This window comes from Melospiza melodia, unplaced genomic scaffold (assembly GCF_035770615.1).
Source record: "Melospiza melodia melodia isolate bMelMel2 unplaced genomic scaffold, bMelMel2.pri scaffold_61, whole genome shotgun sequence".
NCBI lineage: Eukaryota > Metazoa > Chordata > Aves > Passeriformes > Passerellidae > Melospiza > Melospiza melodia.
The window spans coordinates 661,213-678,052 of NW_026948800.1; the positions used below are offsets into that span (position 1 = coordinate 661,213).

At 50.5% G+C, this 16,840-nt stretch overlaps 1 protein-coding gene across 1 annotated transcript; it reads right to left on the reverse strand.

Annotated features, from left to right (window-relative positions):
• Window positions 1–7,627: 7,627 nt before the first annotated feature.
• On the reverse strand, window positions 7,628–16,549 carry LOC134413910 (olfactory receptor 4E2-like). Its single transcript, XM_063147929.1, has 4 exons — window positions 16,417–16,549; window positions 8,803–8,921; window positions 8,311–8,379; window positions 7,628–7,654 (listed from the first exon to the last, which is right to left on the reverse strand). Exons 1-4 carry the CDS (start codon window positions 16,547–16,549, stop codon window positions 7,628–7,630), a joined length of 348 nt encoding a protein of 115 aa, XP_063003999.1.
• Window positions 16,550–16,840: the final 291 nt, after the last annotated feature.

A 16,840-nucleotide genomic window follows, 5' to 3' on the forward strand; every position in this document is an offset into this window, starting at 1 on the left:
CTCACCTGCCTTCCAAACACTGGGGCTCTGTGCTTTCCTTCCTATGGAAAAGAATTTTCCTTCTCATCCAGATGCCCATGGCATGACTTGGGATTTCCACTCCAATATTGCCTTACTCTGAGAGACTGGAGGAGATTCTTGGCCTGAAACATTTCATGTTGGGGGGAGGAAGAAGCAGGTCCAGCCTTGCCCTGCCCTGGAACCCTAGCACTGCCCTGCCCTGGAACCCCAATCCCCCCAGAGCCTCTATCCCAGCCCAGCAGTGGCTGCCAGTCCCTGGCACAGCACAGGCAATGCTCCACTGCCACCTCCGCAGCCCCAGCCCAGCTCCTGAGGCACCAAATGAGCCCAAGTCCCATCTGGGGGAAGGGCCCAGGAAGATCAAGGGATATTGGTGCCTGGCCACAAGGCAAGCACACATCTTGACCCTACCTCTTCTTGGAATTTCCATCTGAACACCACCGGAATCCAGGAGTTGGTAGCTCTGTGTGTGCCTCTCTGTATCTTTTTTGTCTTTCTGTGTCTTCTTCTTCTGTTTCTCTTGCAAATTTTGATTAACATTAAATTGAACAGGCATAGAGTTTGTGAAGTTGAATGGGCCAAGTCAATGATTTGAGAAGAGTTTTTTGTTGGTTGAATGTCTGTTGTAGTTTGACATGAGAAGAATTTTAAAAAGTAATACAAAATTTTTCTGTAACTGAAAATCTGTTAAACCACTGAGATACTGAACACGCCTCTGTGAAACACCAATGTTAAAGACGAAAAAAGCCAGGAACCTCCTCTTTTTTTCCCAGTCAACAAAGAAGCAGCAGGCCCTGGCCCCAGCCCCCATCTCAACCAAACCAAACCAAACCAAACCAAACCAAACCAAACCAAACCAAACCAACCCAAACCAAACCAAACCAAACCAAACCAAACCAAACCAAACCAAATCAAGCAACTCTGCCACGGGGTGAGCCCCTTCCCACCTCCCCAGGCTGCCCCCTGCCCCCCCCCATTGGCCCCATTCTAACCAAACCAAACGTCAACAACTACTAAACAGGAAAACAAGAGAGGCTACAAACCCCCAACCAGAACAAAGCCAGCCACAGCTATTAAAATCTTACCATCAAGTCTGCTCCCCCCAAGACAATTAAAACAAAAAACTCCTACAACCTACAACACACACAAATTCAACCCTAGAACTAAAGTTAAACAAAAAACCCCACAAAAATGAACCATAAAACCAATCCTAACCCAACCACAACTTCAACCACAAGCTACTGGCAGGTCAGGTGTTAATCCTTTCAATACTTCAGTCCTCCCTCGAGTAAAAGAAAAACAAAATACAAGCATATAAAAAACAAACATAAAACCATCAAAGTCAGTAAAGAAGAAATTAAATCCCAAAAAACCTATTTTTCATTAAAATACATAAAACTAATAAAAAATTCAAATTAATATCAAAGAAAAACCTCCAGGCTAAAAGAAAAGAATTGTTAAAATAACTGTAATTACATAAAAAGTTTAAACAGGGGAAAAAAAAGTAATCCAGTATTCCCAAGAGAAGATCTGTATTCCAAGAGATAAAAAAAATTTTAAAAGAAAATTATGAACACTTTTACCTTTAAAGAACTATTTTTAAAACAATACCCCATAAGTCAACATGGCCCATCAAAAAGCTGTAAAAAACCTTCTGGCAATAAAAAAAACTTCACAATAACAAAGTCCCCCAGACCACTGTTATCCATGACAAAATTAAGAACCAGAAAAAAAGCTATTTTTTCCTCTTGTAAAAGAATCTCCATAACCTTAACAAGAAAAACTTCTCTCCCAAAGTAAACGAAAAAAAGAATATTCTAGAAATAGTAAATAACTAGAAATTTTAAGTTTAGTTTCTTTACATTGTCAGTAAAAATAAAGTTGTAAAAAAAAGTGTTCTAAAGAGCTTATTTTAATTATTACTACATTTTTTCTTTTAGTTACTTTTAATAACATTTTCTTTCTACCATTTAAAAATCTTAAGCCTACTTTACTTTTCTCGCAATCCTATCTCACAACAAAAAATAATACATAAATAATTAATTGACAATAAAACCCAACACACTCATCAATACGCTAATTAAGAAATCTCAAGATTAGAAACATTTTGAATAAACAAACCAACAACAATGTCATAATAAACATTTTGCCAAATTTTCTCTGATTTTGTCAAGTTCCCAGTAAAGGCTGTTTTATAGTTTTGAGCTCCTAAGAATCTCTTGATGGTACTTCTCCAGTGAGTTCAACTCCGAGCACATAACTGTAATTCCTTTAGAATGTCTCCTTAAAAGAGTTTTTTAGTGGATGGGAGTCAGGGCTTGTGTGTCCTGCTTGGCACAGCCCAGGCAGGGCTTTCCCAGCCACATTCCACACTCCATTTCCCAGCTGGAGCCACTGCTGCCTCTGAGTTGTGCTGCCCCAGCCCCAGGGACGCTCTCCTTGTCTGCCCATTCCCCCACGGTCTCTGGGCAGGGATGGCCTCAGTGGGGGCTGCTGACATCCTCAGCACCTTGGAGGCTGCTGCTGAATTTTCCTGCTCCAGAGGTTTGTTCAGCCTTCACATCCTGAGCGCAGGAATTCAGTGTCCCAGGGCTCACTGACATTCAGAACACCTGAACAAGCCAAGCCTCTGGGAATAATCTGATTTCAGTTTTCAAATCATTTATGGTTAATTCAACAGATCTCAGTAGTATATCCAAACTGAATGCAATATATTTTAAAATGAGTGACAAAACATATGTTTTAGGTCTTGTAATATTTTTTACTGTTCATTCATTAAAATGTGCAATCTCCAATTGACACTGACTCCAAGTACTGCTCCAGAGTCTTGTTCAGCCTTCAGCTCTTCAGTGCAGGAATTCAGTGTCCCAGGGCTCATTAACATTCAGAACACCTTAACAAGCCAAGCCTCTGGGGATAATTTTGTTTCAGTTTCCAAATCTTCCATGGTTAACAAAGAGAGATTTCAGAAGTACATTCAACTGAATATGTTCTATTTAAAAAGACAGTGAGAAAAGAATTTTTAGGTCCTATTTACTTTTTGGGTTTTTTTCCCTGTTAATAGCAATCTCCAATTGACTTTGAATCCAAGTACCTCCTCATATAGTTGGAACAGATATGAAAATCAAGACTGTGACGTTTTTCACAGGGGTTCTTGGATGAGGGAAGAGATGAGGATCTGACTCCATGTTTCAGAAGGCTTGATTTATTATATTATGATATATAATTCATTAAAACTATACTAAAAGAATAGCAGAAAACGTTTCATCAGAAGGCTTAGGTAAGAAGAGAAAAGAAAGAAATTATAACAAAGGTTTGTGGCTCGAGCTCTGTGTCCAAGCCAGCAGGGCTGTGATTGGCCATTAATTACAAACAACTACATAAGACTAATCACACATCTACATGTTGCCTTCCACAGCAGCAGATAATCATTGTTTACATTTGGTTCCTGAGGTCTCTCAGCTTCTTAGGAGGAAAAATCTTAAAGAAAGGATTTTTCATAAAACTTCTCTGCGACATAAGACCCTTCATGGCTGACAATCAATCAGACTCTGTCCCTACCCCCACCCCACCATTTCCCCATCCAAGCCCTGGCACTCAGAGCCGCCTTGTTCAAATCTGAGCTCCCTCCACCCCAGGCTGCACCTGCAGCTTTCAGCTCCTTGGCTCCAACTCCCACCTGCTTTCCTTGGAGAAGGAGCTACCCAAGACACAGAAGGATGTTCATTTCTTGTCAGCCAACAAAGCCAAGGGAATGCACAGCTCCATCATATGCCAAAATCGTTCCTCTGCAAGGTATTAAATCCACTTTGCACATCAGACATCTCAGAGCAATGGAAAACACCTTCTGTGCCCAGCACAGATTCCAACAGATCCTCCCGTGCAAACCCTCCCTGCCCCAATTCTGCCCAGATTTGCTCTTTGCACACATGAGTCGCACACTGAAGTGAGGAGCTCCCTCCATACCCAGAGGGAGGAAAAGAGAGAAAGGAGATGAAGAGCTCTCCTGCACAGAGCCAAGGTCCAAGTGCAACTGCACTGGGAGCCACAACTCATCAGGTTTGTGTCCTTTGGGCTCAGGGCCTGGTGATACTCAGAGACACAGAAAGGTTTCTTGCCAAAAACCAGAAGTTGAACATTTGAACAGTTTAATAACCATCACAGCTCTTCCCACGGCTCTCTGGGATGTCCCAGCACCATGTGACATGTCCACCATTCCCCATGGATTGTCGTATAGCAAGAGTTTTGGACAAAGACATAAGAAATGGTAATTCCATGATAGATATAAACACAATTAGGATGCTGTCTAATGTGATATTTATTTGAACTTCAGAAAGATTTGACAACTCCCTGATGTTCAATGCATGAAACGAGTCAGTTGAGAGGTACTTGAATGACCAGAGAGCATGTGGATGAGAAAATCAGGGAGCGATGGAAAGGACATAGATGCAGCTGCTCTAAATGAAGAGATGTTCTTAGACAGGGCCATTTCAACAGGAGAGCTGGAAATACCTGAAGGAAAGGGGTCATTAAATATTAGAGTGAATGTTGGTGGCAAAGGCAGAGGGGAAGATGAGTATTTCTTCTCCTGCCATCAGAAGAAGAATCCAGCACATCCAGGGAATTCCTGTTCCAGGAGAGAAAACGTTTACATTTCTCAAAAGTTTTCAAAAGACCCAGAAAATAAAGATTTGCTTGTATATTATGAAACAAACAGGTATTAACACCTGTGCCCCTTTCCAGACATCAGCTGTGTGCCCATGAACAGGCAGTGCCACTTGTGCCCTGAGGTGCCCAGCTGGGATTGGATCTCTCCCAGAGCACCTGAGGAAGAGCAGAGCACTTTGCAAGCTGCAGGTCCCTGACAGCCTCGCAGGGCTCCTGTCCCATCAACATCTGCTCTGCTCCAGTCTGAAACAGGGCCCAGCACGGTGCTGGGATCATCAGAGAGCTGAGGTGTGTGCTGGAATTCAATGTCCTCCCCATTCTGCAGCAGCCCTGCATTTCCCTCCTGCAGCCTTGGTCTCCAGCACAGCCATGGAGGCTCTTTGGGCTCTGGACTGTTCCTGCAGCCCCCAGGGCAGCTGAGCTCTGCCTTTGGCACAGTCAGGCCTGGCCAGCGCAGGCCATGCTCAGCAATTGCTTGTGTGTGCCTGGCCTTGCTGTCAGCCCCGGCAGCGGCTGCGTGGCCCCTTTGCTGGCCCTGTGCTGGCCCAGCCATGGTGGCCCAGCCCCTGTGCAGGCCCAGCCCAGGCCAGGAGCATTGCGGCTGGGAACGGCCCCTGTGCCGTGGTGCCCACAGCAGCCTTGGGGCTCTGTGCCCCATGGCCTCCCTGCTGGGCAGCCTCTGCCAGCTCCTGCAGAGCCCGTGGCACCTGTGGGGCTGCACAGACAGCCCTGCCACGGGCTCTGCCGGCCTCTGGGCCAGCAGAGAGGCAGCCAGGGCTAGCCATGGCTGGGAACAGGCCCTGAGCCCTGCAGGAGGATGGAGCTGGGCCACAGCCAAACTCAGCCCAGGCCAAAGCTGGGCTCAGCAGCCAGGGCTGCCAATGCATGGGCACAGAGACTGGTGCTGGCAAATGTCCTGGGCCCCCTCCCTGCTCTGTCCATGCCACCAAGGGCACACAGCAGCCTCCTCTCTGGGCCACTTGCCTGTTTGCAATGCCTTGCACAGGTGCTGGCCCTGCCCCACAAGCCCTGGCCTGAGTCCTGCCCCTGCACGCTCAGCCAGGCTGAGATGGACACTGATGGTTTCTGGGCCAGGCTCTCTGAGCCCAGCCCAGCTCCCTGCAAGCTCTGCCAGCTGCCCTGAGCTCTGGGCAGCACCAAGGGCCTCTCCCCAGCCCAGCCGGCTCTGGCCCCACAGCTCTGCTCAGGCCAGGCTGCTCTGGGCACTGCCCCACGGCCTCAGCCCCTGGCAAGGGCACAGCAGCAGCTGCAGCTGCCACAGGACTCAGCTCCAGCCATGGGGGAAGGTGCTTGGCCAAAGCCAGAGGAGGCTCCCTGGCTGCCCTGCTCCCCTCTGCCTGAGGTGCTGAGATCTCTGCAGCCCCTGCTGCCATCCCATCTGCCCAGGGCAGCACAAGAGCCGCGGCCTTGGGGCCCTCAAGAGCTGCTCCTGCTCCAGGCCCAGGGCCCATGCCAAAGCTGGAGCAGCCACAAAGCTGTGCCCATTTCTGTTCATTGCTGCTCGGATGGGGATGGATCCTCAGCCACTTGGATTTTACTCCTCCAGAGGCTTCTTCTTTCTTCAGCACTTCATTTTAGGAATTCAGTGAGAAAAGCTCATAAACATTTGCTCAAAACACTAGAATAATACAAGCCCCACGGAAAAAATCTAAGTTTTCAATATTTCTGTTGTTAATTCACAAGTGTATTAAAAGTGAAACTGCTATATTGAGAAAAAAAAAAAAAAAAAAAACAACAAAAACCAGAACTGTTTTGTCCTGTTTTCTTTTCCTGTTTATGGATTTATGGATTGATATCAGCAATGTCCAGTTGGTATTAACCCCCAGAACCTTCTAATGCATCCTGAACATGTATGAAAATCAAGACCCTTCATGGCTGACAGTCAAACAGACTTTTTCCACACCTCCTCCCCACCATTTCCCTCATCCCATGCCTGTAACTCCTATGGATCAGGAATGGTGTGGCCAGCAGGAGCAGGCCAGGGATTCTTCCCCTGTGCTCAGCACTGGTTGGGCAGCCCCTTAAATGCTGTGTCCAGTTCTGGCCCCCAATTTAGGAAGGACATGGAGGGGCTGGAGCATTTCCAGAGAAGGCCAACAAGGTTGGGGAGGGGTCTGGAACACAAGAGTTTTGAGGAGTGGCTGAGGGAGCTGGGGTTGTTTATCCCTGAGAAGAGGAGGCCCAGGGGCGACAAGGAAGTGTCGGGGCACAGGTTGGACTTGATGATCTCCAAGGTCTTTTCCCACCTTGCTGACTCTGGGATTCTCTGAAACCACCCTTGGAGCATGAACTGGGATGAGCCCTGGGCCTCATCTTGAGAAGCTCCAGCAGCCCAGGTCCCTCAGCTTCTCCTGCCAGACCCAAAGCCCATCCTGTCAGTCCTGCAGAGTCTCTGCAGCTCCTCCTCACTGCCCAGAACAGGGAGCCCCAGAGGCAGACACCGCAGCCCAGATGTGCCCCCCTGGCCTGGGGTGCCTCTGGCAAGGGAGCAGCACCAGGCAGTGCAGGAGCCTGCAGACAATTCCTGCAGCACTTATAGGGTGATCCTGCTGCCCAAGGGACGTTCCCATGGTGCCAAGTCAGGAACTGCAATGGGGAGTGGGGCCAGAGAGGAAAGGGCAAAGAGGGATGGGATGTTTGCAGGGGAGGGAACAGGGGTGGGCAATGGGAAGAATTCTGGACCAAGGAAGAGTAAAGAAAGCAAAGATGAAGCCAAGGAAATGCTCAGGGCAGTTTGGGAGTGGCTGCCAGACAGCCCTGGCTCTGAGCAACAGCGTCTGCAGTGGGACAGCAAACTCCCAGCTGATGGGAACAAACTTTCTGGCTGACTGCAGAGGCCAGGACAAAGCTGAGTGGTTTCCCTGGTGTCCCCCAGCCCTTGCTGGCCCCAGAGGCTGATGGCATTTGTGCTTCTGGATCATGTCTCCACACCAACAGCAATGGGCTGCTCATGGGACTTTTATGTGCTGAGCATTGGCCTGGGTGTGTTCTTGAGACAGCCTGGGCAAGGAGCCTGGAGTCCCCAGGGCCCGGGCTGAGTTGTCAGCGCTGCCCAGCAGTGCCCATGGCCTGTCCCTGCTGCAGCCCCGGCACTGCCAACCCCAGGACTGTGCCCAGCCTCGAGAACACTCAGGCCCTACAGCAACACCAGGGCCAGGAGGGCAGTGGGGCAGGGCCACGGCAGCAGCACTGGCAACACCAAGTGCTGCTGCTGCTGCTGGGCACAGCTGCTGGGCCAGCACTGATCTGCCCCCAGCTCTGCACACAGACATTGCTGCTGCTGCTCCAGAGAAGGAAATATAAGGGGATCTCCCATGAAAACTCTACTGGGAGATCCTTTATCTCCTTTAAAGCCACCAAGAGACCAGCTCCTTATTGACACAGTCTGAGGCCACAGTGAATTTTGGAGAAGCAAAATAAGAAATTGCAGAAAAAATGGCCTTGGTTTAGGGAGAATATTAATAAATGAAAACAGAACAAAAAAAATAACCAATCCAACAAGAAGTATCAAACATTACTTTTATTTCAAGACATATGCAGATATTGGCAACCAGTTTAATGTTTCCTAAATGGTCCACTCATCAGTGTCCACACTGCAGCCTTGAGCTCCTGGTTTCTCAGGCTGTAGATGAGGGGGTTAAGTACTGGAGGCACCACCGAGTACAGAACTGACAGGGCCAGATCCAGGGATGGGGAGGAGATAGAGAGGGGCTTCAGGTAGGCAAACGCTGTAGTGCTGAGGAACAGGGAGAGCACAGCCAGGTGAGGGAGGCAGGTGGAAAAGGCTTTGTGCCGTCCCTGCTCAGAGGGGATCCTCAGCACAGCCCTGAAGATCTGCACGTAGGAGAAAACAATGAACACAAAACAGCCAAATGCTGAACAGGCACTAACTGCACTGAGTCCCAGCTTTCGGAGGGCGCTGGTGTGTGAGCAGGAGAGCTTGAGGACTGGGGGCACATCACAGAAGAACTGGCCCAGGGCATTGCCATGGCACAGGGGCAGGGAAAATGCATTGGCCGTGTGCATGAGAGCATTGAGAAAGGCACTGGCCCAGGCAGCTGCTGCCATGTGGGCACAAGCTCTACTGCCCACAAGGGTCCCATAGTGCAGGGGTTTGCAGATGGACACGTAGCGGTCATAGCACATGATGGTCAGGAGGAAATACTCTGCTCCAAAGAAGAAGATGAGCAGAAATACTTGGGCAGCGCATCCTGTGTAGGACACATCCCTGGTGTCCCAGAGGGAATTGTGCATGGCTTTGGGGAGAGTGGTGAAGATGGAGCCCAGGTCGCTGAGGGCCAGGTTGAGCAGGAAGAAGAACATGGGCGTGTGCAGGTGGTGGCCGCAGGCTATGGCGCTGATGATGAGGCCGTTGCCCAGGAGGGCGGCCAGGGAGATGCCCAGCAAGAGGCAGAAATGCAGGAGCTGCAGCTGCCGCGTGTCTGCCAATGCCAGCAGGAGGAAGTGCCTGATGGAGCTGCTGTTGGACATTTCTTGATTCTGGACATTTTGAGCTAGTCAAAGACAATATTGACAATTTGGACAAAATACCTTCACTCAATGCTATGCTATTTTCTTACACAACCACTAAAAATTGGTTCTCTTTCTCTGGGGAAATTTCATCTACCTTTTTATTTTTTTTTTTCAGTGAGCTTTGGGCTACAAAGTAACTGTGTGTTTTTTAGAAGGGACAGAAGTCCTGTTCTTAGCATTGCTCTCAGGCTGAACACTGGGGAGCCCAGAGGGAAAACAGGGCTCCCTGTGCCCCAGCGCACTCAAAACTGCTGGTCCAACACAGGTGCCCTTTGCTCATTTCCCCTCACTCTGGTACAGGATCTACCATTTAAAACTGCACTTAAAAATAACGAGGCATTTTTTGAAGACTCCAGTTTCAAAATCAATCTTTCCAACTCTTCTCTCTCTCCCTGTGCAGCTGGACATTGAGGGATACCAAGGGCTGACCTGGCTCTCTGCTGCCTGGAGTTGTGCCTACTTGGAGCTGTTTCTCTCTATCCAAGCCCTGTCCCTGCCAGTGCTGCCAGAGCCCAGCCCAGCCCTGGGGGCTCAGCTCTGCCCTGCAGACCCCTCCCAGCACAGGGCACTGCCCAGGGGCATCTCCCTGGCAGCAGGGTCTTAAGGGCAGGGCAGACAAACAGAGATGCTGCAAGCCAAGGAGCTGCTGCTGCTGTCTGTGGGGAGAGGAGGCTGAGGAGGCACTTTCTGAGGGAGATCTGAGGCCCATCTGCTGATGCCCAGGGTGACAGTGCAGGAGTCTCAGTGACACAGCCAAAGATGACAGCCCCTTTCCCTTCCCTTCAGGAGAAAGCTGAGAGCATCCCTGGCCATGCAGCACCATCTCCACAGCAGGAGGAATCTGCCCTGATGGGGGTGTCTCCTTCAACCTCCAACTTCTCCCCTGCAGCATCCGCGGGGAGCTGCCAGGCAGGCTGAGAGCTGCCCCTGGCAGGTGGCACATGCCCTGGGCTGGCCAAGAGCCCTGAGGGCTGCAGGAGCTGCTCTGCAGGACAGCCCTGGGCAGCCCTGCCCTGGCTGCAGCCCCAGCTTCACCCCCTGCAGCCATCCCTGGCAGTAGGAGCCGTCCTGCCCTGTCCCTCTGACGGTGCCCAGGGCAGCCCCGCTCTGCAGCACATCCTCCTCCTGCTCCTGTGCCACAGAGAAACTGGGAGAGTCCTCCTGACACATCCCCGAGGCTCTGGGGTGTGCTGGCTTCAGGAGATCCCTCCAGGAGCACAGGGGAAATTGCCCTGTACCCACACACTCACCATGCCCAGGGCTGTGAAGATCTTTCCCCAAGTGAAGTCTCAGCTCAATGTCTTCCAAATCCTGATTGCCTTCAGCCTGTCTCTGCCTGGCTCCTGTCCCCTCAGTGCCTGCAGGGAGAGCCCTCAGCCCTGCTGGGCTGGGAGAGGAGCAGGCCCTGGGAAGAGCTGTTCCTTTAAAGCTCAGCAGCACAGACACAGCACAAGGACCTTAATGAGCCTCGTGGGGCTTGGGTGTTTTTTACATCAGACTCAGTCCCTGAGAGAGTGTTCAAAAAACTTCTCAAGAACTCAAAGTTAAATTGAAACACTGAACTTAAAAAAAGTTGTAATGGGTTCTGTGGAGAGACACGACTGGGAAAGTGTCCCCAGGTTCCAGTTAGAGCAGAACACTGGAGGCAGTGGTGACAGCTGGGGACAAACAAGGCAAAGGTGTTTCTGGTGCTGAGCAAAGCTGGATGTGTTTGAGGAATGCAAAGGGCCCAGGCCTGAGCCCCAGCCCCTGGCCAGGCAGATCCTGTCCCTCCCTCCTTGCTCAGGGCTCTTCCTGGGATGGTCACTGGCATGTGGGGATGTGCAATGCCAAGGGCAGGAGCATGGGGCGGCCCCTGCCAGGCTGCTGAGCAGGGACAAGGAGGCAATGAGGCCCCAGGCCTGCAAGGGTCACTTGTCTCCTGCTCCTGCCTCAGGCCCAGGCCCAGCAGCCACGGCCAAAGTGCTGCCCAAGTTGGCTCTGGCAGGGCTGTCTTGCAGCTGCTGCCCATCCCTGTGCCCTGGGCAGCCCATGCTGTCCCACGGTGTCCCTGCCCTGCGCCTCTGTCCCTGCAGGCTGTCGGCATCCCCCGGCTGCCCCACCTGGCTGGGCCCTTCCTTTGCTGACAGCTCTGCCTCCTGCCTGCCCACACAAAGCCTGGGGCTGACCTAGGCTCCTTCTGGAGGATGTGTTGCACCACAGACCTTCCCTGGGAGGGAAATTCTCATCTCCTCATGTCCAGTCTTGGTCTCCCCTTCTGCATTTGTGGTATAATTTCTCTATCTGGCTGCTTCCCATTATGAAGAAAAAGCTCAACCGTTTCCTAATCCACTCTTCCAGCCCTTCCAGGACACTGCTGTTCTCTCCTCAGTCTCTTCACAGGTGAGCCCTGGCATATCAGCCTCCATACATTAGTTATGTTCTTGAGGCCTGCAAATCCCAGCCTGCGAGATCTTTCCGCCCTCTCCAAGGTGTTTTCAGATGAAAACATTCTGCTCATAGTCTTAGAATATCACCAGAGGCCAAGACCAGGCAGAGCTGTCTATCCGGCCAGCTTTTGTCTGGGAGCAATCCCAGGATAGATGGAATTTTGGCAACCAAATTCCAATTTTTGCCATGGCCCCTGGACAAGGCCAGTTCTTTTCCATAGGAAGGCAGGCACAGAGCCCTGGTGCTTCCAAGGAAGATGAGATGTGACCACCAGAAGCCCAGGCCAGGCAGATCTGGCAGGTTTTTCTTCTGCAAATACCCTTGCATACAGGAAATTTTTAATGGGGAATACCAATTCTGTCCATGGGGTTCATAAAAGAGAGACAGTTCTTTCCATAGGAAGGAAAGCATTGAGCCCCAGTGTTTCATGGGCAGATGAGAGGCAGCCCTTGACATTCCAAGATCTGCCAGACCTGTCAGGTCCCCCCTGGGAGGCCAAATCAGACAGAGTTGTTCCATGTTCCCCTGGTTCTATGAGGCCCCAAAATGTCCCAGTGGCTCCGTTGCTTCCATGAGGCCCTGAGGTGTCACAATGGCCCCGTGGTTACATGAGGCCCTGAAGGGTCCTAATGGTCTCCATGGTTCCATGAGGCCCCACAGAGCCATGGTGGTCTCTTGGTTCCATGAGGCCCCACGGTGTCACCATGGTATCCCAAAGTGTCACAATGGTCTCCATGGTTCCACCAGGTCCTCACACTGTCCCAGTGGTGTCCATAGGAAGGAAACAACCAAGCCCCAGTGTTCCAGGGGCAGATGAGGGGAAGTCGCCCGAGGCCAAGGGCAGCCAGATTAGATGATGCTGGCAGATTTTGTCTGGGAGCAATCTCTGGATATAGGGAATTTTAGAGGTGGAATACCAGTTTTGGCCTGGAGAAGAAGGACGGTTTTTTTCCATAGGAAGGAAAGCACGGAACACTGGTGTTTCAGGGCCAGATGAAAGGCAGCCATCAGAGGCCAAGGCCAGCCAGAGCTCTCTGTCCTGGCAGCTTTGGTCTGAAAGCAGCCCTTGGATATAGGGAATTTTGCAGGTGGAATCCCAATTTTGGCCATTTCTGCACATATCTATGATATCTAGGATGGTTTTTTCCACAGGAAGGAAAGCACAGAGCCCAAGTGTTTCAGGGGCAGAAGCAGAGAGAGAAGGCTCCTGAGAGGCCAACTCAGCCAGACCTTTCTCTCCTGGTACCTTTCATCTCGGGGAAATCCTTCGATATAGGAAATTTTGAAGGTGGAATCTCAGATTTGGCCATGGGCACCAGGATAGGAAGAAGAGTTCTTTTCAGTAAGATGGAAAGTACAGAGCCCCAGTGTTTCAAAGGCAGATGAGAAACAGCTCTTCAGAAACCAAGGCCAGCCAGACCTGTCTCTCCTGGCAGCTTTTGTGTTGGAGAAATCCTTGGATATAGGGAATTCTGGAGGTGGATTCCCAACTTTGGTCATGGGTGTCTGGATGTGAAAGGTGCTTTTTTCCCATAAGAAAGAAAAGCACATTGACCCTGTTGCCTTCTCAAGGCGTGGCGACCTGGTTCTTAGTGCGGCAAGGTGGCCCTAACCCCAGGGTCACTCAGTCCATATGCTCCTGACACCAACGTGGTGGACAGCAAATGGCGTTTATTGAGGGGTCACAAGGGTTTTTATAGCTTGGGCAGTCAGTGTCATTTTCCTTCTGCTCACGTCCGGCTGGGTGCGGCCAGGTACGGAGCAAAAGTCTGACTGCAGGGGGGGGATGTCCTGACTGACCGTACAGCCCAATTTCTTCTGCACGCAGATCCCTAACTCTCCACATTTCCCCCCTCCCTCATGATTAGTAAAAATTGTATAAAGTTATAAAATGTAGAGGTTACAAAATTTCATGGGTTAGTAAAATTGGTATAAAATTGTGTGTTAGTAACTGGCACGCCTTAAAGTAATTGTCAGCGCTCGGCAAACATAATGTTAACCGTTTCTAAACGCATTTAACGAATAGCACCAGTTTGTTTAATATGCAGGGCCCGAAGATTAGGGTTAGTAAGATTATAGCGAGTGGGGCTATTAAGGTAGAAATCAGGGTGGTGAGCCATGGGGACCGGTTGAACCATGACTCAAACCAGCCCTGTTGAGCTTCTCTGTCCATTTTTCTTAGGTTTAGTCAGTTTCTCAGTTCGGCCATGGAGTCTCTCACGACTCCGGTGTGGTCCGCATAAAAGCAGCATTCCTCTTTCAAGGCGGCACACAGGCCTCCTTGCTGCATGAACAAAAGGTCCAGTCCTCGCCTGTTTTGGAGGACAACCTCTGAGAGTGAGGAAAGGGATTTTTCTAGGGAAGAAATGCATTTCTCGATCCTCTGCAAGTCCTCGTTGACAGTCATCTGCATTGTGCCAGTCCTTGATGTTGTGTTGCAAGGGCCGAGATGCCTGTGGCAGCGCTGGTAGCTCCTCAACTGAGGAGCATTGCGATGGTGATGCCTGTTACCACTTCTCGTTTGTGGAGCCGGTCGGGTTCCTTGAACAAGTGGTACAACTCTTCTTCCTGGTGATACAGGACTCTGGGGACAATTAAAACTTGGACACAAAAGTCAGTAGAATGATCGAATTTGTCAAGGGGTACACATGGGCTTACCCCGGATTGTTGACAGACCCACATTCCCAATGCAGCTGGGATCACCCACTGGAACTTCCATCCCTTAAGTTTGATGAATTCCCGGCAGACGTTGCCCATCTGCTTTGCCAAGGTTGCATTCCCAAAGCATTTGCCTAGGCCCGTAACCTGACTTAGGGTTATGCCTCTTCAGGGGGTGTCCCATCTGCATTGGCGTGGATTGTCTGACTTTGAGAAGATGAATGGGAGATTGAGGGCAACACCTTTGTAAAAAGGGGGTTGTGCATCATAGCATAACCAGCCTAACTCTGTGATGTTTGGGTTGGATTGGTTTAACGATAAGAAGATAGCATTTAACACGCTTAAGAATGGATTGGAGAGGGTTGGTTTGGCTAAGAGATTGGATGGGGAGGAGGTAAGTTTTAGCATCTGTGTTTTGTGGCTAGAACTACCGTTAGCTGCGATCCCCTTCCTGGGTCTACTCATTGCAAGAATCGGATTGGGTCCGACTGATTGGGATATTGGAGGTAGGAATCTGATAATTTGTATGTTCACCCAGATGTGGCGAGAGAGATAAACAAACACTGTCCACACTTTGCCCATGGCCCAGCCATCATGGCTCGGCTGCAGGATTGTCATTATATAGCCTGTGCAGGTGTGCTGTTTCCCGCCTTGGGGCAAAATCACGTACCCATCCATGTCAAATTTTGGTTCGAGACAGTCGTGGGAAGCATACTTAATTTGCAGGAACTTATCAGGCTGTTCTGGTTTCCATCTATTGCTTGTCACAATAGTTTCACACCCCCAATATCTACAATATCCATATCCTGGGTAATAACAGTAACTTTTTCCTGGGTTGGAAGCAGGGCACTAGTAGGTCTGAAATAATGTTGTCTTCTTCAAATTTGGGGTGCCCTGTATGCGAGGGAAAAATGTCTTTTAGCCTGAACTCAAAAGATGGGGTGTTGGCGGTGACAATTTCTTTGATGACCCCCTCACCTGAGAGATGGCATAGAACCCACCTGAATGGCTGGTGAGGGTAATGTTTTGTGTCTGCCTGTCCTCCGCCTGCTAGCCCTAGAAACAAGATCACACAGAGATACCGTTGCCGCTTTGATTTTGATGGTGCGAGCTTCTCAGGTGATGTCGGGTTGCTCGGGAGTCTCTCTCTCTTTCCTGGTAGTGGGGCGTATGGGTTGCGGGGGCGTCCGACTGGGGGCAGTTTACTGCCACGTGGCCTGCCTGGCCACACTTAAAGCATGCCATCACACTGGCTATTGCAGTGTGAACTGCTGCTTGGATGGGAGCTAGGTGTTCTTCCTTTGCAACATGGTTGATCATAGCAGCAACATTGGACCTGGGTGGCAGTGATCTTAAAATGTCCTTGGTGGCTGAGTTGCATTGCTGGCGTAGGCAGTCTGCTAGCACAGGACCCTTCACCTCTGAGGGTAATGCAGAGGAATCTAATGCTGCCTGAAGGCGGTCCACAAACTGAGTGAAGCTCTCACTCTCACTCTGCTTTTTAGTGGACCATGGCGATGGTCCCCTAAAAAGCTATTTCCACTATTACTTTGGAAACAACACGGCTGGCTTCTCGGGCAGCACAGGTTGTTGTCATAACCTCATGGGCCCACAGGCCCTCAGCCTGCGCCTGGGGTGTGATCATAGTGGGGTCTGTGCCCATTAGCCTCTGTATGCTGGAGCCGTGCAGTGGATGGTCTGCCCCTGTTACTAAGGCTAGCTGCTTTACACAATTGTACTCCCATTCCTGTTTAAAAACCATCATCCCCACCCCATCGAAAATCAGTCTGCAAGTCTGTTTGATATCAAAGGAAAGCATATCATCGCCTCCAAAAACGCTGTCAATGAGTGTGGAAACCATGGCAGAATTAATCCCCCTGTCTGCAACCGCTTTAACAATTGCCTGCATGTCTTTCGGGTTTACCGGGGAGTAGGTTCTTTGATTTCCGCCTGCCCCCCCCCCACGGACCGGGAACACCAGTGTGGCAGACAGAGCCCACTCCACGCAAGCCATTTTTATTTTCCGCCAGTCTGTAAGCGGGGTTTGATCTTTCTCTGATATCCCCTTAACCCATACAGAAGCACTGCAGCTAGTGGTCTTGTATGCTGCTGCTCCCTTTTTGTTACAGCCCGAGTCGGTGTTGGAATCCTCCGACCACCTTTCGAGCCCGTCCCTGCTCGAGTCAGAGTCCGAGCCAGAAGTCGACTGGCCGGACATTTCCGGGCTGCTCAGCCATTTTCTCGGGCTCCAACCCCACCCCTTCTTGTAGGGGGTCGGGCCGTTCCCTCCCCCTGGGCTGCCCCCACCTCCAGCTGGGGGAGGTCCTTGCCCTATAAGGACCTAATTTAAATTGAGCGCTTTGATTGGTCTTAGGCTCCTTCTCGGGGGCTGCCCCTCCTCCCCGCTCACCCACGCTTGCGCTGTTCAGCGAGCCTTCTGCATTTCCACTCCCCGTGTCTTCATTCCAGCCCTACAGAGGTCACGCCCTTCGGCGCCATTTTCAAACGC